The following is a 24,879-nucleotide window of genomic DNA, read 5'->3' on the forward strand; positions in this document are numbered from 1 at the left end:
ATAAAAGGGACAATCAGGAGACAACAGCACAAACTTGGGCAGAGAGCCAAAGGCACAACTCTACATCCAAAAGATCGGCTTTAAAAGTCCATCGCTTATTTCCTATTCATCGCCGTCACGCACCATTCATTAATTCTTTGGAGTTGCTGAGTATCATCTTATCAGCCTGATCTTTTCCTTGGCTTCAATCCGTCTGCTTTCGGGTTCTTTTCTTTTGATAAGGTTTTCCAGGAATGTGAAGACCCCCCCCCCCCCCGCATCCTTACCAAACTGGCCACACAAACTGCGGCCATTCTACAGCGTTACATTACAGAACCCAGGCAAAGCTTTTCTCACATTAAGGAACATGAAAAAAACAACATCACAATGCATCCATAACAATTCCGGGACATGCGAAAAGCCAACATCCCAATAGCGTTCGGAACAGAGGGATCCGCGGCTCTGCGCATGCGCAGGCGGAGTGATCCGCCAGGAGGGACTATTTGTGATGCGGCCCTGCCCGCGGAGGCATCAGCGGTGCTGCGTCCGCGCATGCGCACTGATCCGCGCGCCCCCGGCCATCTGCGCACGCGCAGCTGCCAAAACGAGCTTCACTTTGTAGAATTTGAAGGAAAGTTGAAGAAAAGGGATCGTTTAATAAAAGTTTAAGGAAATCAGGAGACAGCAGCACAAAGGGCGCTACGGGCGGGTGCTTCGCACAGAGCCAAAGGCGCACCTTTACAGCCAAAAGATCGCCTTTAACAGCGAGCTCCCGCAGCCAGCTCACAATCCCAGCCCGCCTTCCCGGGCAGGGTTTCTTTCGGACCAGGGCTGCATTTCCATCCCCCGCTCTGGGAGTCACCAGGTGCGTTAGGAGCGAGCCGATCCCGCTCCCTGAGACACAAGGGCTTGCTCGAGGAGACTTTTCCTGTTCCTCTGTTCCAGCCACTCTGCTCTCCCCAAAACACCCATTTCCTCGGAGCTCCTCTGAAACTGCATTTCCATGGACCCAGGGCTCCAGAAGCTGCAGAGTCGTGCAATGGGGTTTCTTTGGGAAGGGACCTTAAGCTCTTGCAGTTCCACCTCTGTCATGAGAATTTCAGGGCTCTAAGACTCACAGAACGATTTGGACTTGGAAGGACCTTAAAGCTCATCCAGTGCCAGCGCTGCCACGGGCAGGGACACCTCCCACTGTCCCGGGCTGCTCCCAGCCCCAGTGTGCAGCCTGGCCTGGAACATTCCAGGGGATCCAGGGGCAAATCCCCCTTCTCTGGGCAGACAGAATGAGCTAAGCCTGGCTATTCCTGAGGGAGTGATGGGAACACAGCCGAGTGCTGCATCCCTGATTCCCACTGGGAATCTCCATGTCCTTCCTGCTGCGGGATCCAGGAGTTGCAGTAGGATTTTTGTGTTTTGTGCTGCATTCCCAGCACAGCAGAACCTGTCACCTCGGAAACACTCTCTTTGTTTAAAAGCAGAGGCATCCAAGCTCTTTTATATTTCCCAGCTTTCCAGGGTGGATTCATTCAAACCTGTTGTCAACAGAGCAGTCCCATGACACAGGCAAGGCTGGGCCCTATTTAAATTGCTGCTGACACTTTAGATATCCATAGTCTCATCCTGTAAGGTGGTTTTAAATTTGAATTTCTGCTTCATTCAGTATAAACTGTAGGCTCAATCCTCAGGGATATTTTGCTGTTAAGTTCAACAGTAGTTTTTAAATATCAGCTGTCAGTGTATCTGATGAATGTTTATCATTTAGTGCTACAAGTACTGAACATTTTGCCTGCACAGGACATTGGGTAAGAGTTTTCCAAGAAAGAGAACTCTCTTTCACCTCTGCTTTCTCTTGTGCCAGGTCTCTCAGCACATGATGCCCCTCAAGGAGCAGGAAGAGTGGATTTACAGCTGTGTGCACTCCCTCGTATGTTAAACCCGCCAGTGCCAGGCTTGGGAGCAGCCACGCTGAACCAGGAAGGGCTTTAGGCAGCTTTTAGGCAATTTATAGTCTTGTCCTTCTCGAGAAGCTGGCATACTGGCTTTATACTTGTTGATGATCTTGGCACGAAAACACTGAGGCCCAATAAAAATGAGTGCTGTTCAGTAATCCAGATGTAATAGAACTGTGCTTCATAAAGGCTGCTCTCCCTAGATCTGCTCTTGTTTTCCATACCATGGGTTGGAGTTCCATCGCAGGCTGGAACTGCCTGACTGAGGAAAAACTTTGTTGAATGGGTTCCTCATTAAACATTCTTGTGGTTTGGATGTGAGAAGTGTAAAGGGGTGAGGCTCATTTGATTTTGTCACCTGAGAAAGGATTTGTTTCTTTCCCTTTGTTTTTGTCATTTGCTGATAATCCTCATCTTCCACTTGTTCTGTAATGACTGCCTGGTTTTATACTCTTTTATATACAATAAAGTCTGCCTTTTCATATGCAATAGGGAAATAACATCATTTGAGAAAAACAGAGGTTTGTCTTGGGCTCTTGACTGTTAACAGCAATTAATTCTTCCCAGGTGGCTGAAAGAAGAAGACTGAAGTGCCCCAAGTTTAGGCTGCAACAGCAAGGAAAACCAGCTTTGAGGTACTAAAACCGTTCAGCTGATTCTATTTTTCTGGTTTCTCTAAATATCTGTTAATGTGGAAAAAAATGTGGCCACCCTGGCCACTGGATGCTTAAAAAGTTGTTTGAGTTTAAAATAGCCATGAAATGTATGAGAGCTCATGTGTGAGGGCAGCAAGTAGTGTTGCAAAGCTATTTTTATCTGCCCTAACTGCTGCTCTCTGCTGTTCCTCTGCTGTCATCTTACACTGGGCAAGTAAATGTCAGTGGCAAAATGAGAGCTGGGCTCTGATTTACACACTGCAGCCATTGGTGCTGGGGCAGGATTCCTGGGGAGCTTCTAGCTTTCCATATTTTTTCCTTAGCGAGTACCACAGGTATTATTTTCATTTTCAGAACAGTCTAAAAGAAGTGGAGGCCCTAAAATATATTTGGTGATTTTTAGCTCTGACTGAGCTCTGCCAGTGCTGCCTCAGGCAAGGTGTTGGTAACTCAGAAATTCCCAGCTCCTTGCCTAAGAAGGAGTTGGGAAATAATGAGACACTCCGTGTGGAATAGACACTACAAACCGAGCAGTGCATTATTTAGGTTTCTTTTGTTTGTAAAATCAGCCTTTGTAGATGTGGCAGGAATTCACAATTTTAGGAAAGGAATGGTTAAAGCTGAGAGGAGGGCTTAGCTGAGAAATCGCTGCGCGTGGAAAGAGTTGGGTTTGCTGCAGGTAAAAAACGTGGCACAGCAATACACAGAGAACCTCCTTTATTTTCTGATCCTGCTGCTGCTAGGAAGGGTTTCATGATGCAGTTTTTTAAGCGGGGACTTTGTAGGCAAACTCTCCATAGCAGGTTCTACCTTTCCTGCCCTGGACGAGGTGAGATTAGAGATCTTGGTTGTATGTGCAGAGTCTTTTCCATTTTGCTCCAAATCCAAGTATCACCAAGACAGAAAAATTCCAGCTTCTCTTTTTAACAGGGGTATGAACAGAGGTAGCAGCTTCTTTTCTTGGAGGGGAGACATTTAGGAGAAGAAATATCTGTGAGAGGTAATTTGAATTTCTGGAACGTTCCCATTCATTTGAGAACTAGAGCTGTGCCAAAATTCAGCTTCTTCAAGGCACTGCTAATGCTGACCTTCCCTGACCCCGCTACTGGAGCACTGGGGGGCTCCTGCTTGTGTGGGGTGGTCACTTGAGGTCAGGGCCTGTCTGTAAGGCCTGTGGGGACATCCTGCTGGTGGCCATAGGGACAGGCAGGGTCTGGAGCACCAGGGGCAGCTGGTGTGGCTCAGCCTGGAGCAAAGGAGGCTCCAGGGGGACCTTGTGGCTCTGCACAAGTCCCTGACAGGAGGGGGCAGCCGGGGGGGTCAGGCTCTGCTGGCAGGGAACAGGGACAGGAGGAGAGGGAACGGCCTCAGGCTGGGCCAGGGGAGGTTTGAATTGGATCTCAGGGAAAGTGTCCGGTCCTGGCACAGTGGTGGCGTCCCCATCCCTGGAGAGATTTCAAAGCCGTGCGGGTGTGGCACTTGGAGACATGGGGCAGTGGTGGCCTTGGCAGTGCTGGGGAACGGTTGGACTTGGCAATCTTGAAGCTCTTTCCCAACCTAAACCTTTCCATAGTTCCGTGGCGGTGGCTCGGATGGAGCAGAGCAGCAGGACACGGAGGTGCTCGGGGCTGTGGCAGGGCAGCATGGGCAGCACAGGGCAGGGCGGGGCAGTGCCAGCAGGGCAGGGCAGAGCAGGCCAGGGCAGAGCAGCACACGGCTGCTGTCGCCTGCGGCCGCTGCGTGCCCGGCCGGGAGCGCGGGCGGTGCCTTTAAGGGGCGGTGGCGGCGGCGGGGCCGGGCGGCCGCGGTCGCCCCCCGGCTCCCGGAACTCGCCCGGCGCCGGCCATGGTGCGGATCGTGACCGTGCAGACGAAGCCCTACGGCGACCAGAAGCCGGGCACCAGCGGGCTGCGCAAGCGGGTGACGGTGTTCCAGAGCAATGCCAACTACAGCGAGAACTTCATCCAGAGCACGCTGGCCACCGTGCCGCCCGCCGAGCGCCAGGACGCCACGCTCGTGGTGGGGGGCGACGGCCGCTTCTACATGAAGGAGGCCATCCAGCTCATCGTCCGCATCGCCGCCGCCAACGGGGTGAGCAGCGGGCGCTCCGCGGCTCCGGGATGCCCTCCCCGGCCGCCGGCAGCGGGGCCGCGCAGCGGCGGCGGAAATCGCTGGCGCTCGGCGGGGAAGGAACGCGGGGAGGGACCGATGAGCTGACGGGGCTGGCGGGGGACAGCTCCCGCTGCAGGTAGGAAAAGCCCCCCGGGAGCCTTTCGCTGCCTGCGGGAGCGGGTGGATATTGGCGAGGGCGGAGGGATGGAAGCAAACACGACTTTGCTCTACTTCCTTCTTCTTCCTTCTGCCCGTCCCTGGCTTTTCCAGCTAAACCGCAAAGCAAGGGCACAGCGTGGAGGCGGTGAGGTGTTGGGGGGGAGCAGCGCTCCCTTCCACAGCACTGGAGTGCATCTCACTGCTGGGGGATTCCTCCGTGCGTTCGTCCTGCTCCTGTCACTTGGTAGCCCAAGGCAATCCCAGCAGGGAATGTGATGTTGGTCGGAAGAGGTGTGCTGAAGTCGAGTTTGCAAAGGGAGGCTTTTCCCTACATCTGCTCTTTTCCAAATGTCAAATATTCTCTTCCCCTGGGACACCACCACCAGTAGCAAACGTTCTTCCTCATGGACCATGAAGGAGAGAGGGGCTGAGGGTGCTTGGTGCTTAGGGTAGAACCTCAGAGTAAGCTATTTCAAATTCTGAGGTGCCCCAATGCCTGTAAATATCTTAACTTCTTTGGAAAAAAAGCCGATCATTTGGGATTGCTGCCTTCTTAGGGCATAAAGGAGCAAAGAACTGGTTTGGGATTTTTTAAAAGCCATGTAGAAATTTGTCTTTTGTGATGTGTGGCAGCTGTTCAACTTTGATTCCATCTGCCAGCATCCCTGAACGCTGTGTGCACCTCTGAAAGTGATGGAGAGAGCAGCCTTCCCTGATGGAAAAGCAGCAGGCATTGGTTTATTAATTTGTTCTAGGAAGGGGTTGGAGTTGGAATACGCAGCATTCCTGAGTTCACACACAACAGGATCCCTGCGGATCCCTGTGAATAAGCAGCCTGGGAAACTTGTTCCCTGGGACGAAGTGAAAGTTTGTGCAGGTTTTTGGGTGTGCACCCAGGGCCTGGTGGGATGTGGCAGCATTCCAGCGCCGAGTTCTCCATCGCTGACACTTCAGCTCCATCCCAGAAGCAGAGGCCTGGGGGTAAAGCCGTGCTGGGCTCTGATGAGGTGTTTTGGGAAGCGTGGAGGGCCGGGAATGTCTCGGATCCTGCCCTGGCTCGTGCAGTCCCTCACGTCCATGCAGAGCTGAGCTCGCTGCCAGAGCTGCAGCAGCGGGTCCCAAGGGCTGCCCTTGCCAGCAGGAACTTGCCTTGGAGCATTTTGTCCACGGGAATTCCAAGTGCTAGGACAGAATTGGCTCTCAAGTCAGAAAATGTTCTGAAAAGGCAGGGAAAATGGGAGGTGGAGGAGAGAAACGTGTGGAAGAAGATGTGGGTAGTAAATGAGCAGCAGGTAAAGCCTGGCTATGTAACCCGAGATCCAGGGGGTTGATCTACAGAGCAAAGCCCCTGGAAACTTGATTCCAGACATTTGCTACATTTTAGCAGTGCTGCCCTAAAGAAAGCAGTGCAAGAACTGCATTGCCAAAATCCCGAGTAGCAAAATCCTCTGGTCCCAAGAAAGGAGGTGACTAAAACCAGAGGGTTTCTTTAGCAAATGCAAACCAGGATTTTAATAAATTTTGATGTGTTTGCCTTGTTTTGGAGTGCTTAAGGGATGCTTGGTTTGTGGGGTTTTTCTGTAATTGCAAGTATCAGTTCCCTGGTGGTTACCACAGTGTAGTTGAGTAAAAGTCTCTGAAAATCCTCTTTCTTCGTAGTGAATATGAAGTGACTGAAAGTTCCCTGTCCTTCAAAGAGAAGGATGGACAACTTCATTCCTGGTAAGAAAGTGCCCTGCAGAACAGGAACAGCACATGGAAACTTGTCTGCTGCAACTGTGGGTTTGTCCAAGTGCTGGGACTCTTGAACATCTCATGATTGCAGCCAGGTCTGGGGGAAACCTCAGTGGCCTCATCCTGAGAAAAGCTGAATAATGCCAAGAAAAGTGCTGGAAAAGTGCATTTCTGGTGCTGGGGGTTATGATGGGATTGAGGAATGCTCTAAGATCACGGGGTGTTAAGATCTGATTGAATGGTGCTCTCCAGCCACGGGAGAGACCTGAGCACCACAGCTGATGATCTTTAGTTTTACAACGTGAAAGGAAAGGATGCTAAAATGAGTTTGAATTTTGTCTCCACCTGGAATGGTTTGTATGCTGCAGTGAAGTCTTTCTTTTTGACTAGCAACAGCTCCGTTTGTAGTTGTGAGATTAAGGGGTGTTTCTCTTATTTTTAAGTTTGCGTTTCTGTAAGTAAACTGAAATGGAGAATATTTGCCAGTCCCATTTGACATCCAGTGTAGCCTACCAGCTTTGTTTTGGTCTGTGGGCCAGCTTTCCTTGGCATTATTGCCACAGGGTGAGTCTGACTCTTTAATGGCACCAATAAGATCTTCACGGGTCCTGTTGGAGCATCACTGAGCAGTAGAATCGTGGCCGGGCAATAATTTTATGTCCAAAATGACAGAAAGTGTAAATCCAGGTGTGATCATAGAACCAGCCCCAGGCTGATTCAGTGCCATTGTCACCTGCTGTTCCCCAAATTTACTGTGCCCTTGGTTCTGTGAAAAACGAGCTTCACTCTTTGTAAAAGTTGAAGGAAAGTTTAATAAAAGGGACAATCAGGAGACAGCAGAGTGAAAGAGCACACCTGATGCTCAAGGTGAGTCCTTTTTAGACCATTTTTACTGTCTGTTTTTTGTGCATATTCAAACTTTTCCCGGAGCTGTTCTGCATGGCCACACCTTGGTCCCGCAATGTGGGATAGTGGAAGGTGTTTTTTGGGTTCAGGTACAGGTTTCCAAGAGGATCCAGGGCCAGGGGTTCTATCTCAGCAGGCTGTGGCCAGAAATCCTGGAGCACTGAGGAAATCCAGCTGGAATCCCTCCCCTTTTCCTGGTGCAGGGGCAGGACAGCAGAGATAAAATGCAGATTTGGGTGTGCTTTGAGGAGCTGACCTTTGAACAGAAAGTTTCTCAATGCTGCTGGCTAGTGTGCACTTCCCTGGTAAAGGAAGGCTCAGCCCCTGCTGGGGGGACAAACCTGGAGATGGGGATTCATTCCCAGCCCTGCCAGACCCTGTCTCTGCCACCCAACTTTTCTCTCCAGCTGTGGGAGGAACAGAACAGTGTCTCTTAATTCCGGAATGATTCATACGTGAGTGCACTTGAGATGGTGCCAAGTATCTTTTTGTCCCTCTGGAATCTCTACAGTGACTTCCAAACTCAAATTCTTAATAGAAACAGAGCGTTTTGCAGTGGGGGCAGCACTCCTTGTATGACTAATAACACACTTGCAGTCTGTTTCTTTTTCTTGGGCTCCACTTGTCCTGGCATTTTCAAATGCAGTGGCTGCCTGGACCAGAGTCATCCTCGGCAGAAAGTGCCAGGTTTTGGCAGCTGCTCAGGGGGCTTTTCCAGGGCTCTTGGCACCCTCTTATGGCCAACATGCAGGGACAGCACCGACTCTGGACCTTTCTTGAGGGCAGGAGTGAAGGGAATGGGATTCTGTCTTATAGGAGAGTCACAGATGAAGTGTAAAGTGTTTTTACTCCATTTGTTGCCCATTCTGTGCTGAGTGTCTTCTTGACTGAGTACAGAAAAGGAGCAGAAGGAGATGCCTGTCACCAGCTGCTTGCTGTCAAAAATCCCTGCAGCTAAACACAGCCCCAGAGGGGACATTGGCTTTATCTGCCCTCAGAACTGGGACAGAGACCTGCGGGAGGAATGGGAAGGAAAGGAGAAGAGGAGGAGAGGGCATCCTGGAGCTTGGAGAAGCCTGACCCAAGAGTGTAGCAGAGGATGGGAACAGGGAATTACTGTTCAGTCTGGCCTTTCCATGGTGGGTTAATTAAGCCAAGGTTGGAGCTGTGGCTCTGCAATGTTTTACTGAATTCAAGCCCTCTCAGAATAGTCTTGTTTGTCTTTCTATCATTAAAATCAATAGTTTAGTTCATAGTTCTTGTATGTTTCAGTGCAGGTCAGGAAAAGGGGAGCTGGGTTAGCAAATATCCCTGTCTGTGCCAGGTTGGCTGTTGGGGGAGGGAGATTCCCTCACCAGCCTCCACCTGCCATGGGGAATAAGGGACTCAGGAACACAAGGAAAAGCTCAGGAGATTGGGGCTGTTTGCTGTAGCAGAGAGGGCACTCAGAGCCTAATGCTAAAGGATTTTTCAGTGAGGAGTTGTCAGGAAGAGGATTATGATCTCTTCGCTTGCTGTGTCAGCTCAGCTTAAACCACAAGCGAGGGAGATGTCCAGCAGATTGTAGGGAAGCACTTCCAGCTGCAAGGCTAATTATGTACTGGCAGGGCTTACCTGGAGAAAAAGATTCCAAGAATAAGTTTTATCAACTTCCAGGAGGAAACCTGGGTGCAGTTGATCCTGCACCAGCTCTGGCCTGCTGAGTGATTGGTAATGATCAGTCACCCCAGCAACGCCTCCCACGTCACAGATGAGATGACCTTGCCCCAGTGCAAATGTGCTCAGCACCCACCTTTGGTGACATTTTGCACCTCTGGGTGCTCTGACAGCCGTGTGATCCCCAGCCCCTGACCAGTCCTGGTTGGCCAGTTATTGGTGATTCAGTTTGTCCCAAGTGGTGGTGCAGGTGTTGCAGGAAAGCCCTGGGAGTAGGTGAACACCCCAAGAGTGTTGGTGTGTCTGTCCCTGTGCCTTTTATGCACTATTTTATATTTCATTTAATAACAGAATGTGTTTCACTTTATGTACATAAACATTGCATTAATGATTAATTTAGTTTAATTCCTCTGTCTACTCAACATGCACTGAATCACACACTAATTCCAACGCTCCCTAGGCCTTTTCCCTGCCAGTAAATTCATGTGCAGTCACAGGAGCTGGTGGGTGTCCTGTACCCTCCTCCTGTCACTTAATGCCATGGCATTTCCCAGGGCAGCAAGAAGGGAAAGAGCTTGCTTAGGCCTTTTCCTGCCAGGTGTAATTTTGGGAGCTGGATTTTGGGTTCTGTGCCACTAGAGGGAAACCTGGGCCTTTGCATGGGAATAAAGAGAGCTGCAGGATGCTGGAATAGTGTGGGTGGATAAAACCCAAACCAGTTGTTCCTGGCTGTGTATCCCAGGCGGTCTCACTGTTGGGGCAAAAGATGTGTTGGTTCACACAGATCATCCAACTCCATTTTAATGTGCTGGTGGATAAATCAGGATCTTGGGGACATGGATAGTGATGGCCTTGGCAGGGTTTATCTGGATTATCTCAGAGGACTTTTCCAACCTTTATGATTCTGTGATCTCCCTTGGAAGAAAATACAGCAATTATTGGAGCAATGACAGAATCAGCATGGCAGGAAAGAGTCCCTGAGCGCCTTCATACCTGTCACAATTCAGCTGTGTGCACATCTCCTTTTTCTGCTTTTAATAGCAGGACACAGAGTCATTACCAAGCTCTTTAATTGCTCCAGTAATATCTATAAATTGTTTCCAGCAGCTCAGGCAGAGGACTTTGAGCATTGCTAAAGAGGCTTGGAGAAAAGGCTGATTTAGAATCTTGGAAAGATTTGGGTGGGAAGGGACCCTAAAACCCATCCTATTCCACCCCCTGCCATGAGCAGGGACACCTTCCACTATTCCTGGTTGCTCCAAGCTCTGTTTACCCTGACCTTGAACATTTCCAGGGATGGGGAGTCCACAATCTTCCCTTCCTTCATTGACCTTCCCCATGCTTGGGAAGATGAGGCTTCACAGAAGTTTCTTGATATCTGAGTCTCTTCTGTTTGCACTTAGGCTTTCCCACAATGAACAGCGTTATGGGATGCAGCTTTCCCAAACATTTGATAGTTTTTTGTGGTTTTAATCTGGGTGAGACTTGCTGCGGGTGTTCAGTTGAGGCTCATGAGGCTTTCCAGCCAAAGGCTGACCCGCTGTTCCTGCTGGAAGATCTCCCTGTGTTTGAGGGAGCCTGTGGGAAGTCAGGTTGTAGGGCAGGAGTCGCATGAGCAAACGGGAGGTAACGGATCTGTTCCCTTCCATTTTAAGAGTGACCTTTAACTCACCAGACTTTGCAAAATAGCTGCAGCAGAATCCTGCTGGAAGTTTTCCTCCGGAGCCCCAGCGTGCAGCCGGGCCTGGCATTGCCCTGCAGATCTGGGAAAACGCCAGAGCGGCGCATCCGAGCGGGGCTGGGGTGCTCCCACCTCCCTGTCCGAGGGAGATCCACACGGATTGACACTGCTGAGCTCCATGGGATGGCCGGGAGCAGTGCCTGTGGCAACCAGGAGATGACAGAGAAGACAGGAATCCTTTCCCAGCCTTGCAGTGAGGGCCAGCAGCGTGGAATTGTGCGTTCTCCGTGACATTGATCCCCCACCGCAAGTGCGAGGACACGGCTTTGGTTACAGAAGGTGCAAGGAGCTATTTTTGGGTGTTCAGCAGCTCCCCTGAACTCCTGTCTCATAGGTGGGCCATTGCTGTGCCAAGGCTGGGGGTTAATTTTGCCATATTTTACTTTTTAAATGCACTTGTGTGAAAAATGGACATGGAAGACGCTCCCCTGCCTCTGCTGACGGTGCCAACAGCTCCTTACAGCGACCAGAAACCGGGAACCAGCGGATTACGGAGGAAGACCTTTTACTTTGAATCCAAGCTGAACTATTTGCAGAATTTTATCCAGAGTATATTTTTTTCCATAGACCTAAGAGATCGCCAAGGAGCCTCTCTGGTGGTTGGAGGTGATGGGAGGTACCTCAATAAGTCTGCAGTGGAACTGATTGTCCAAATGGCTGCTGCCAACGGGGTTGGTAAATGTTAAACGGCTCAATTCCTGTGGGGTGTGGCTGAGAAGTGCAGAAATCCATCAGAAATTAGGCACTGTGAGATTTAATTCCCCAAAGGCATTTATTCAACTGCTGATAGTGATGTTTTTAATGGCAAATCAGTTGGGGAGTACAGAAATTACTGGGTTTTCACTCTAAGTGATGCAGGAGGGCAGAGAATACACATGGAGAAAGGGAAATAAATTCTGCCTGGGGTTTGTGTGTTCTTGTTTTGTGCTTTGACATGCCCCAAGCTGTTGGCAGCTGTGGATTTTTCAGTCTTTCCACAAGAATATAAACCCCTGCTACTGTTCAGAAATGAAGTAACAGGGAGAGCCACCAAAGTGGCAAAGGAACAGAAACAGCCATGTTTTGCCTTTCTCACCAGGTGTAAGTTGTGGCTGTGGGATAAATGCTCAGGAAGCCTTTGGAAATTGATATGAGAGTTAGCAAGTGAGTGACAGCCTTTATAGGGAGCTCAGTTTTGCTGGAATTCAGTATTTTGGAAGCAGAGCAAGAGCCTTGTGTGTTTGTGGTAGATCATGGTTCATGCACTGGGCTTTTGTCTTTGTTTCCTTCTGCTTTTTAAGAAGAAAAGACTCTGCTGTCTGTTCCAGATCTCTTTGTGCAGAGTAAACTTTGTGCAAAGGGACCTGGATTTTGGGAATTTGTTTGACAAAAAACCTGACTAGAACAGTGTAATTGACAGTCAAGGGGAGAAGAGGAGGAGATAATTTTATTCATTTATTTTTAAAATCGACATATTTTCCATCTTGGGGGGAAAAAAATCTTCTGGCATTGCAAATTAATATCTTCCTTTGAAATCAGTGTATGGGCTGAGCAGAAGTGCTGGAAAATGTGCACAGAGCCAGGCTTGGAGTGCCTGACACCAGGACAGATCTGCTGGTGAGGGGGAGATCAGGCTCATCTTCACCAGCTGAGCCTTTTTTCTCTACCACTGGGCCCAGGTCTGGCTAAAATGGGGTTTAGGTGCTGGTTTGGGTATTTTCCATGGATTTTTCTCCTCAGTCTGGCTGGTGCCTGTCAGTGTTGTGCTCGTGGTGCTCAGAGCAGGGTCTGGGCTCAGCATGTGGGATTGGTGGCTTGGGCTGCATGTCCTGCACAGAAGGGGCTGGAAGGGTGGGCTGGGGACACCACAGAGCTGCAGCCACCAACTTCCATGGCCTGGAAAAGCTGATTCCAGTGTTCCTGGGGGGAGGAGGGGCTGCAGGAGGTCCCTGTGTGCATCCTAATGGGGCTTTCAGGAACACCAGGGTGGAAGTGTTGCCTGGATGGTTTTGATGTACTGCAACTCCAAATTGCTGCACAACGTGGGTCTGTTTTGAGAATTCCATGAAAGGTGTTTCTCCATCATTGCAGCCTTAGGTTTTCCTCATAAGAAATTCCACAGACTCAAAAAGGATTAAGTGTAAATCGTTCAGCGTATTGTTACACTGAGCAACCTTCTCCAGTGGCTACCACAAAGGATTTAGCACTGGATGGGTGGGGAATGGCAGCTGACAACCTCTGGAAGACAAGGAGGACCCAAATCACAGGGCAGCTCAGATGGAGATGAGTGTTCTTTCCTTTCTCCTTTCTCCTTTCTCCTTTCTCCTTTCTCCTTTCTCCTTTCTCCTTTCTCCTTTCTCCTTTCTCCTTTCTCCTTTCTCCTTTCTCCTTTCTCCTTTCTCCTTTCTCCTTTCTCCTTCTGTGGGGATAAGCTGCAGTTCAGGTGTGCAGGGAGGACAGGCTGGACGAGGACAGGGGATTTGATGTGGCCATCCAGCTCTCCTGCAGCTGCTGTCTGCTTTGGCAGGGAAAATCCCTTGTCTTCTCTTCGTCTGCAGTATTCCTGGGGCTGTGTGCAGGGCACTGATGCACAGGGTGGTGCAGAACGTGACCCTCAAAGGGAAACTGGGGAGCAGGAGGGGAAGTTTTGGAGAGGAGCTTCCTGGAGGTCTCGTGAATTCTCAGGGAAGCTGAAGGAGCAAGATTTGGAGGCTGGAATAAAGCACAGGACAAAGTGTGTCTGGCAACGGGGAAAAAGCAAACCTTGTGGAGGTTGGGCTGCTTCAAAGGAAATGTGAGGTGCAATAAATGTGTGATCAGTAGGTGGGTGGGCAGAGTGAGGGCTCCAGTATGAGCTGCTGTGGCCAGCTGGAGGCAGAGCCCTCACTTTGGGTTTTTAAAGTGCTTTTTCACATTTATGCTGTTATTTGCTGGAGGTGCAGCTCTGCCAGCAGCTGGGCTGGACATCTGGACCATGCAATAACTGATGGGCAGCGATGCTGGAGCTTAGCACCTGGCAGTGCCAGGGGACAGGAATCACAGCCATCCCGTGCCCTTGGCTCAGCCCCCACCACGGGCTGGGAATGCTCCTCTTGATTCCTGCTTCAGCTTGTGACTGAATGAAATCCCTCCTCTTTTCCCAGTCTGTTATGGGTCTGACCCCCTCGACTGCTGCAGAGGAGTCTGGTGTGGTTTTAAATCCTGTCACCTCATTTGGGGGGGTGTGGGAAGGAGTTCTTCCAGAGAAATATTCACCTTCTGGTTTGTTGCCTGGACTCCAGCAAAGACATTCTAATGGTGGTGTATTGCTCTGGATCCAATCTCAGTGATATCCCTGGATTTATGGGAAGGAGGTGTGGTACCTGCTGCGAGGAAGAATCTGCAGCTGCTCCCAGGATGTTCAAGTTTTGTGTTCTTTTGGCTTCTCTCTGCCCCGTTGTGTCCCTTGAAAGCAAATTTTTAGGCCACGGCCAGAGGGAATGCTGGGTTTTGATGGTGTTTAATGCCTGTGGAGAGCTCAGGCCTTGAGTGCATCCATGTGCAGCATTCATGGAGGAGAATGCTACAACAGAGCGGGGTTGGATGCACCGTGGGGAGCTTTGGCAGGAACAGGGCTGTGCTTTACCTGTTGCCAGCGTTTGGGGTTTGGGCTGGGTTTGGGATTTGGCCTCACAGTGGTTTGCTCTGCTCTCCCTCTCTCAGATCGGGCGCTTGGTGATCGGGCAGAACGGGATCCTGTCCACCCCGGCCGTGTCCTGCCTCATCCGCAAGATCAAAGCCATCGGGGGCATCATCCTGACCGCCAGCCACAACCCCGGCGGGCCCAGCGGGGACTTCGGCATCAAATTCAACATTGCCAATGGAGGTCAGGGCACTTTCTGCTGCAGCATTATTATTATTTATTAGTAGTAGTATTAATTTCTTGTGTTGACCTGAGAATTGAAATTTCTGTGTTCATATCCCAGGGATCAGTGCCCTGAGCAGAGGTTTCCCCTAAATGGAGCAAGTGATGCTCTGTTCCCCTCATTCCCTGGCATTCCTTTCCTAGGAGGGTATTCCCAGTCCAGGTCTTTGCTGTATTCCTGAAGTTCATTCCTCTTGCAGTTGGATTCTTTAATATCTTCCCCCTTGCCCATTTCATCTTGCAGGTCCTGCTCCTGAAGCCGTCACAGATAAAATTTTCCAAATCAGCAAGAAAATTGAGGAATATGCAATCTGCCCAGATCTCCAGGTGGATTTGGGCACCATTGGGAAGCAGCAATTTGACTTGGAGAACAAATTTAAGCCATTTACAGGTAAACAAATGTTCTTCCCCTTGGCAGGGGTGAGGAATTGTGATGTTTCTGTGGCCATTCTGACCTCTCCTTCTCATCTGTGGGATAATCAAAAGGAGGACATTGCTCCTGGCATCCTGGCATTTATTTATGTGTTGATTTTGATTTATAGAATTTTCTGTCCCACAGAAGTTTCTACTTCAGTTGCAAAATCTTGATCCATTAAACTTCCCTAAAATCAAAGGCTGTTTTGCTGCAAGGCAAACGTGTACTTCAAAACAGAGAAATGCAGTTAAAGTGCATTTTCCTGATTAAAAATTACAGACTTTAATCTTTCAACTGATTTTTTTTCCATGGTTTCACATATAAAAGTTGTCCCTGTGAGTGGGAAAGCTGTTACATTTCACATGTGACTTCTGTCAGTCAGCAGTGAAATATGAAAATAAATTTTACAAAGACTTTTAAAAAATACTGCAAGTATTTTTTTACCATCTCCTGGTGACCCGTGCTTGTAATTAAAAAAGAAATAAGTTAAAAGATGATAAAATTTGATATTTCTCTCGGTCCCCAATTCTGTGTAGTGGGATTTTTATGCTGTATTTTATGTTTTTATATTCCCTGTTGGCTGAAAAGGTGTAACTCTTTGAACTATTAAGTTCACACTTCCCAATGACTCTGATGGAATTTAAAGATCTGATTTTATAGATATATTTTTTAATTTAAGTGAAGTGGGACTGAGGCCTCTCAAAGGGAATCCAGGGAGCCCTAGCTAGGAACAGAGTTTGCCTTAAGGATTTTGTTGGTCCATTTGTGATCTGATTAGCAGAAAGAGCCTGTAATTAAATTCCAATTTAGCCCCATTATTCCTGTCCCTATGAACTGATTCTCTGGGATGTTCCAGAGCTTTGTGCTCAGCCCTGGCCCTCTGCTCTGAGGACCCTCAGCACAGCAACAGGACTTGGTTACCAACATTTCAGGCTGTGAGGGCTGATCCCTGTTTCCTTCTCTTTTCCAGTGGAAATCGTGGACTCTGTAGAAGCCTATGCCAACATGCTGAGGAATATCTTTGACTTCAATGCCTTAAAGGAGCTGCTCTCAGGGAAGAACCAGCTCAAGATTCGCATCGATGCCATGCACGGGGGTACGCAGGGCTGGGGGCTTGAGGCTCTCTGGGGGTGCCCAGGGTGTCCTTGGGGATTTGCCACCTACTTCAGACAGGAAGATTTTCTCTGGAATTTATATTGCAAGTTTGGTTTTTGGTTTGTAGCATACCGGATTTTTCTTTTTGGGAGCAAACTTTTTATGCCTTATGTTATTTTTGGTCAAGTGTTGTGTTTTGGATGTTGGAATGAGCTGATTTTTAAGGTCCCTTCCAAGCCAAACCATTTTAGGATTCTGTGAAATGTTTCATGGAACCCTGGAATGGTTTGGGTTAGAAGGGACCTTAAAGCTCATTTTCCACCCCCTGCAATGGACAGGGACACCTTCCACTATCCCAGGTTGCCCCAAGCCCCATCCAGCCTGGCCTGGGACACTTGCAGGGATGGGGTGGATTTTGATGTGAGCTCCTAAACCATAAAGCACCTAAATTGACCCAAACTGAGCAGCCCAAGGTGGGTGGTGCTGTGGCTGGTGTAGAGCTGCCTGGGGGCTGAGCCAAGTCTTTCCTCTCTGTTTTGCTGAGACAGTTGTGGGCCCTTATGTGAAGAAGATCCTGTGTGAGGAGCTGGGAGCCCCAGCAAATTCAGCTGTGAACTGCACCCCCCTGGAGGACTTTGGGGGCCACCACCCTGACCCCAACCTAACCTATGCTGCTGACCTGGTGCAGACCATGAAGACGGGAGAGTACGACTTTGGAGCTGCCTTTGATGGAGATGGGGTAAAGGAGCTGCTCAGAATTCCCCTTCTTTCCCTCTAACCAGCTCTGGGGGACTGAGGTGCACCTTTTCTCTCTCCCTCTCCTCTGCAGTCATGAGTGAAGTGAAGCACTGGCTGCAGTTTGCCACCACAGCAATAGTTGGCTACTGTGTCAATAAGTCCAAACTGTATTTAAATAACTTCAAAGCTGTGAAAATTCAGCAGAAAGGTGAAACAGTATCCAGGTGCTGCTGTGTAACTTCTTCAGAGCTCTGTGTTTATTTCAGAAAATCGCTGGGAATTGTTGGGTTTATGGGCTGGGCCTGCTCAGGGACCAGCTCCTACCCTGAGCTGAGCAGGAAGCTGAGCTGTGCCTGTGCTGTGTCCCCCAGGATCGCAACATGATTCTGGGCAAGCACGGCTTCTTCGTCAACCCCTCCGACTCCGTCGCCGTCATCGCCGCCAACATCTTCAGCATCCCGTACTTCCAGCAGACCGGCGTGCGCGGCTTTGCCCGCAGCATGCCCACCAGCGGGGCCCTCGACAGGTAGCACCCCTGTGGGCAGGGGCACAGGGCAGAGAGCCCTGCTGAGGGCAGGGAATGCCCCTTTCCTGGGATTTCACAGGGATCAATTCCCTGTCCTCGGTCCGGTGAGACTGCCCAGCCAGGACAGCAGTGAGGTTTAATGGATTAAACCCTGCCTGGGGATGTGGCACAGCTGGGCTGAGCTCTTGGCTCTTTGTCTTCCCTACAGATAAGCCCAAACAAATGATTCTCCCCGCCCTTTTTTTTCCTTAAATTGGATGCTTTCTTGGTGAAATGCTTTGAAATCTGCAACTTAAAATTGATTTGAAGACCTGAGGGTTTGTATCTGTTCTTTAAATGCACATCCCACTCGTTTCCCAAAGGTCACACTGGGATGAAACAGAGGGATTGTACCAAAGCTGTGGCATTCCCTGCCCTCAGTGAGATGCTGATCCCATTTCCCATGGGAGCACCAAGAATTCAGCGATGTGACTTGGCTTTCTTACCTTTGCAGAGTGGCCCAGGCTACAAAGATTGCTTTGTATGAGACTCCAACGGGCTGGAAGTTCTTTGGAAACTTGATGGATGCAAACAAACTGTCTCTGTGTGGAGAGGAAAGTTTTGGGACTGGTAAGTCAGCATTCCCCATATCACCCATAATGGTGATTCCTTATTCTTTAATTTGGGATTTATCTTTCATCTGCAGTTGTTAATACTTGTAAAATAATAAGATACAAGAAAGGCTTGGAGGAATCAGTGTGGAAATGAACACAATTTAAAGGTTTTGTGAGGCAGGAGCTCCTTCTTCTCCAGTTCTCCGGGAAGGCACGTGGAGATAGGCAGGAAGTTTGGGGGCCTCTTTAGTAGCCCGGTCACTGAGTCTGTGGGGATTAAGTGCAATGCTAAATGTATTTTTCAACTCTTGGTGGCCAGGAAAACCTTCTCAGTGTTTTCATTTCTGGAAAGAAATACGGTTTGGAGCACGGAGTTTTATTAGGGAAGGTTTCAGGTCACTATTAAATCTCTGGGCTTAATAGGGCCCTCATTTTCCTGTTCTGAAAACAAGGTATGATTTATAAAGTTTAAATTAACACTTGCCTTTGAACAGTCTAAGTGAGTTATTGGGTTACTGAGAAACAAAGTGAACATCACAAGGAATTTACTGGGGGTGTGCAGGGAAGTTGATGGGAGCAGGATTTGCTCCAGGTTGTTATGGGGTGTTCAGGACACTCAGGATTCCCAGGAGGCCTTGGCAGTTCCTGAACTCTCCCTGGCATCTCCCATGTGGTTTTATGTCTTGCCTGTGGAAATGGGACCTTCCCTGCAGGCAGGGCCCTGAATCAGCACCTGATACCTGCACAAAGGCTGAGTTTTATCTGGTCTGAATTCTTCCTGAGATGTTTTTCCTGTTTTCTAAGGATCTCTGGTGGCATATCCAAGGCACAGGGTCTTGAGGGAATTTCTCACTCAAACCTTGTGTGTTTTCATTCCACCACCCCAGAAAAACCTTTTAGCCTGTGTGTGTGTGCTTTAAATCCCCAAATGCCTGGACTGAAGTTCTTTGTGGAGCTGGGGTGCACAGCTCAACAGGAAAGGATTACCCCAGCTTTCCTGTGGCTGAGGAAATGGGATCACAGCTCTGGGGGAGAGCAGGTTGCTGTGGGGCTGGGCAGTCTCCAGGAGCAATATTTTTGCAGTCAGATATTACTCTGATATGTGGGACTGGGATTTGGCTGTGTGTTGGAAGGAAAGGGGAATTTCAGGAAACTGGTATCCCTGTGAAGGAATCTTGAAGTAAATGGTGAGTAAAGAAAGATTCTGGAGTTTTGCCCTGAGTGATTTCAGCATGTGCTGAGTTTATATCCTGGACCTTGGCTAATGAGAGGGACTGGTGCTTCAGGAGATAAATAAAACCACATTCCTGGAGCTGCTGATGGGAGATGATCTCAAATGAGCAGCTCCCCAAGACTGCTTCCACCTTTGTATGAGCAACAAGCTCAGTTTCTCTGCATCCCCCATCAGGTAAGGGACTTCCTCCCAAACCAAAGTGATTCCAGTGGCAGCAGGGGTTGAGAGAGAGGTTTGGGGTTTTGGCCAGGCAGCAAGACATCCAAGTGGTGGGAGCTGAAGCAGTTTGGGGGAGCAGACTGGGAAAGGGCCCAGGAGTGCTGGGTTCCCCCCACAATGCAGAGGGGTTTGTCCATCTGACAAATGCACTTAGGAAGGAAAAAGGAATGAAAAGCAGTGAGGAGGGTTGGTTGGTAGGAAGTTAATGAGGAGTTGTTTGGAGCTGGACAGAATGGGAGTGTTGAAGGGGAGAGAGGTGAAGGAGCAGCCAAAAGACCCAGTAAAAATTGAAACAAACTGTGAGGCAGTGGGACTGGAGGCCAGCAGCAATTAGAGTAATGCGACATGACAGAATTCCTGCTTGCTTCCTTGGGTATTTTATTCCAGCAATAAGTTGATACATCACATGGGACTGGTGTTTATTTAGCATTCCTCTCCATCACCTCTGCCCAGCTCTCTCTGCCGTGAGGGACCGTGGGGATAATTTATGGCCACATCCACAATAGTGGGATTTGTGCAAAGCACCACGTAACCCCCTGCCCTGCCCCCAGCCCTTTCCCAGAGGATTCCCACTCTGGCACTCCTTCAGAGGGTGACATGGCAGCTCTGGAGTGCTCCTGGGGTTTCTTTAATACCTGTTTGGAGGTATTCCAGAGAGGGAAGGAGAAAACTTTGCATCTGTGGGGCACATGGTCCAAATGGCGTGCCAGAGGCACCGAGTGTGGGCTGGGTGTGTTCTGGGCCATCTGATCCCGTTTTGTTTGGGGGCTGTGTAAGGTCCAGCACCTCTTGAGTTTCCCAAGGGGTCAGTCAGTGCCATGTGATCCCACTGTGCTTCCAGGGCAAGGCTGGGCTGGCCCTGGCTGCTTCCTGCTCTCCTTGCAGTGCCAGCTTTGGGGGAGTCCACAACGAGAAGCAACAGGCACAAACTGAGCCCAGAAAATTCCACCTGAACATGAGGAAGAACTTCTTTACTGTGTGGGACAGATTGCCCAGAGTGGGACAGATTGCCCAGAGAGCTGCGGAGTCTCCCTCACTGGAGACAGTCAAAATCCTGTGCTCTGGGATGGCCCTGCTGGAGCAGGGAGGTTGGACCAGTTGCCCCAGTGTGGTCCCTTTCAACCTGACCCATTCTGGGATTCTGTGAATGCTCCTGTAGCCAAGAGAGGGGCTTTTCCAGCCCCCCATGAGAGCAGGGTGGAGGCTCTCCTGGTCTCTGCAGGTGGATGGAGCCTCTCCTTGCCCTGCTGTTGCCAGCCCCATGGCTGGTGCTCCCTGCCCTGCTGCTCCTCTCCCTGTTCTGGGATGATTTTGGGGTCATTGGGGTTTGGTTCCCCAGGAGGGCTGACATTCCCCTTGGTGCTGGGTCAGGAGATGATCCCAGGATGCTCCTTGGCAGATGGGATGCGACAGCTGCTGAGGAGCTGATGTTCTTGCCGAGCTGCTCCTTTGCATTCACCTTTTGTTTTCTTATTTGATGCCCTTTTTTACTGTACATTCCCCATTCCTTCCTTGGGAACAGAGTTAAAGATGTGTGAACAATGAATGTGTGTGTTAAAAGATGCCGAGTGTTTTATTTGGGCTGGAGCTGGAGCAGATGATATCCTGCCCTGCTTTAACGATGCAGCAGGGATGGAGCTCTGGAAATGCTTCCCATTTGTGAGCTATGCAGCTGCCAGGGCCATGGAGGAGAGGAGACAAGGTGGGGAGGACTGGGAATTGTGGTGTGAGAGGACTGGGAGTTGTGTCTGTGCTGTGGCTCCCCACAGGCTCTGACCACATCCGAGAGAAGGACGGGCTGTGGGCAGTGCTGGCCTGGCTGTCCATCCTGGCCGCCCGCAAGCAGAGCGTGGAGGACATCATGAAGGATCACTGGCAGAAGTACGGCAGGAACTTCTTCACCAGGTGGGAAAGGGCTCCTGACACCTCCCATTCCCTGTTCTGTGTCAAAGCAGAGCCCTGCTGGCACCGCTGTGTCAGCGTGGGGCTGTTCCTGTGTCATTCCATTGCTGTTTGTCCTGTAGTAGTTCAAAACTCCCTGAGCAGTTTGCAGCATTCCTGGGTGCCATGAAATGGGCATTTACCATAACCCTTTGTGGTGTCCAGCTTTGGGTTGTTACTCCAGACATAAATCTGGTACCAAAGTCTAGACATTTTATACACATAAGGTATCTTTTCTTACTTTTAATGGAGATTTTTTCCTCCAAGAGTCTTTTTTGCCATGAGATCAGTATTCTTGAGACCCCACATCGCAAGTTAATTTGTGACATCTTCAGTGACAGCAGTGTCTCATGGAATGGATGCCCAGCCCCATGGCTGTTATTTACCTGGCTGAGTTCCTGTCCAGTCCCCAAATACACAAATTTAACCTGCAGTAGACATGGAAGATGGCAAGGGAAGGAGTGAGAACCAGCCTGCACACAAGCAGAGGTGGGAACACTGTGAAAGCATTAGGCACAGATCTTTCAGCTTGGAAGGTCTACATGAAAATTCCGTCTCAAATTGCCAAATGAAAGAACTTGCCTTTTCTTTTGTTTTTTTCTTCCTTTTTTCCCCCCTACTCACCACAAAGCCAGCACACATCTGAGGCATGGAAACCTGGGGAAAAATGCCAAAGTCTAGGATAAAAAGGCAGCCTTTTAGCATGCGAGGTATGTGTGCAGAGCACGCTGAGTGCAGGGGTAGGCGGGTCAGGCGGCAAACACAGCGGCACAAATCCCGCTGGCAGTGGGGATACAGAGTCTGGGATCCTGGTGTGGGCTCCAGCCTCTCTCTGCTGCCTCTCTTCCACAGGCAGGGACATCAAAGCTGGCACTGGATGTTTTCCTGGTGCGGTCACAGCAGCAGTTTGCTGTGGGGATGCTCTGAGGGTGTTCACAGTAACCATGAGGGATCTGGTGGGGCGCTGTGGGCAGAACTACAGGAAATTCTTGGCAGTCAGTTGGAGCTTGGCCCTGGCCCTCAGTCTGTGACACTCAGTGTGAGACAGCACTTTGTGCTTTCATCTCCTGGCACCAAACGCCTGTGATACGCTGTGCTGTGTCCCAAGGATCTGTGTGGATGGAGTTGTAGTGCTGCACACAGATCCTCCTCTCATTTCGTGGAATCCCACACTGGGTTGGGTTGGGAGGGACCTTAAAGCCCATCCAGTGCCACCCCTGCCATGGGCAGGGGACACCTTCCACTGTCCCAAGTTGCTCCAAGCCCCATCCAACCTGGCCTTGGACACTTCCAGTGATGGGACAGCCACAGCGTCTCTGGCCAATGTGTTCTGGTGCTTTTATGTGCCTTTTCTGCCTATCCTCCCCTCCAGCGTGGGAGCAGAGAACACCCACAGAGCTCAAAAAGGGCATCCCAAACTATCACATCTCATTGCATCCTCCCCTCCCTAATCCCTGTGTGTGGTGCTGGCTGCAGGTATGACTACGAGGAGGTGGATGCAGATGCTGCCAACAAAATGATGAAGGATTTGGAGACGGTGATGTTCGACCGCTCCTTCGTGGGGAAGCAGCTGTCGAGCGGGGACAAAGTCTACACGGTGGAGAAAGCCGACAACTTCGAGTACAACGACCCCGTGGATGGCAGCGTCTCCAAGAACCAGGTGGGCACAGCCTCCCCTGGGCTGAACTGGGAGTGTTTTCTTCATGTCCTGTTTCCATGCAGAGCAGCGTGTTGGGAATGCTGCGTCTGGCAGGCAGTCCCTGGCTCAGCTTCAGGAGTTTCAGAGCTCCAGCAAGGTCTCCAGAGTGGGTTAGGATGGACATTAATCCCTCTGGGAGGGGGGAGAGGGTAACACAGGAGCCTTCTGTGGCTCCCTGAAGAGGAGGGATGGTGTGGGTCAGGCACAGCCATGCTGGGAATCGTGGACAACAGAGCTGAGAGGCCCTTCCCTCCCGTGTCCTGAGCAGGGCTTGCGGCTCATCTTCTCTGACGGCTCCCGCATCATCTTCCGGCTGAGCGGCACCGGCAGCGCCGGGGCCACCGTGCGGCTCTACATCGACAGCTACGAGAAGGATGCTCAGAAGATAAACCAAGACCCACAGGTGGGTGCTGCAGCTCGCTCCTTCCACTGCTGGCTCCCAGAGCCGAGCCCTTTCTTAGCCTTGCTTTGCTCGGAGCTGTGCGGAGGTGCCAGGAATTTGGGGAGCCAGAGCTTTGGTATCTTTCATCCCAGTGTAAAGAGGTTTATTAAAAAAAAGCTCAAGTGTGGAGCAAGCGTCACTGGGAATCCCTCACAGCTGCCACTGCCACAGCACAGGAGTTTTCCTGCCTGTGTTAAACCTGTGGCTGGTTTAAAACAAATAAATGGGATCACAGGTTCAGCTGTATCTGAGCTGACACTGCCCTGTTCTGTGCTGAGTTCAGCACATGTTCTACAACACCTTTTACAAATGCTGCTGAGCTCTTGTAGGCACTGGAGGAGAAGAATCCTCTCATATTTAGGTTTAGCTTGGATATCAAGAAAGAGTTTTTCATCCAGAAGGTAGTTGGGCACTGAACAGGCTCCCCAGAGAATGGTCACAGCCCCAAGGCTGCTGGAGCTCCAGAAGCGTTTGGACAACGCTCTCAGGGACTGGGTGGAATTGTTGGGGTGTCTGTGCAGGGCCAGGAGTTGGACTTCATGATCCTTGGGGATCCTTCCAACTGAGGATATTCTCTGATTCTATATTCCCCAGCAAATGTGAGCTCTTTGTGCATAACTTACTGTGCTATTATTGACAAAATGACTGAAAATCCCCCATTCTGAGAGGAACAAACGGAACTTAGGATTTACCTGTCCTGTGCTGACGTGCAGTGGAGGTTGGGATACAGCACAGGGAGGGTGGCAGCATCACCACTGGAGCTTAGGATTTTCTCTGAGCACTGTGTCCCTGTCACTGGTCCCAGAGCTCAGGCTGTGAGCCCAAAGCAGTCCTTTGGTCAGGAGAGCTGAGCTTTGGCTGTCCCAGGCTGACCTGGATGCTTAAAGAAGGCTGGATGCAACGTGGGAAGGCTGCATGTGCTGCTCTGCAGTTCTGAGCTCTCTCTTTCCTCCCTGCAGGTGATGTTGGCACCTCTCATTTCCATTGCACTGAAACTTTCCCAGCTCCATGAAAGAACCGGCCGCTCCGGGCCCACCGTCATCACATAGAGCCACCCTGTGCTGGAGTGTGCACGGGGCAGGGAGTCAGCCCAGCCCCTTTCCTTGTCAAATTGTCACTAAAAGAGGAATACTGATTTTATCCCTGTATTTAAGAACACAGTTTTGCTGCTAAGGATAGTCAATAAACCCCAGCCCTCAGCA

At 50.1% G+C, this 24,879-nt stretch overlaps 1 protein-coding gene across 2 annotated transcripts; it reads left to right on the forward strand.

Moving 5' to 3' along the window:
- The first annotated feature begins 4,324 nt into the window (after nt 1–4,324).
- Nucleotides 4,325–24,879, forward strand: PGM1 (phosphoglucomutase 1). Of its 2 annotated transcripts, none has more exons than XM_082287263.1 (11): nt 4,325–4,675; nt 14,574–14,736; nt 15,020–15,166; nt 16,161–16,286; nt 16,834–17,024; nt 17,395–17,549; nt 18,043–18,158; nt 21,365–21,500; nt 23,013–23,196; nt 23,504–23,638; nt 24,637–24,879. In XM_082287263.1, exons 1-11 carry the CDS (start codon nt 4,430–4,432, stop codon nt 24,724–24,726), a joined length of 1,689 nt encoding a protein of 562 aa, XP_082143389.1. In that variant the 5' UTR covers nt 4,325–4,429; the 3' UTR covers nt 24,727–24,879. The 2 variants fall into 2 exon arrangements, with proteins under 2 accessions (XP_082143389.1, XP_082143388.1); XM_082287262.1 differs by lacking the exon at nt 4,325–4,675 and adding an exon at nt 10,971–11,563.

Source organism: Coloeus monedula (genome assembly GCF_965178545.1).
Source record: "Coloeus monedula genome assembly, chromosome: 9".
NCBI classification, from domain to species: domain Eukaryota; kingdom Metazoa; phylum Chordata; class Aves; order Passeriformes; family Corvidae; genus Coloeus; species Coloeus monedula.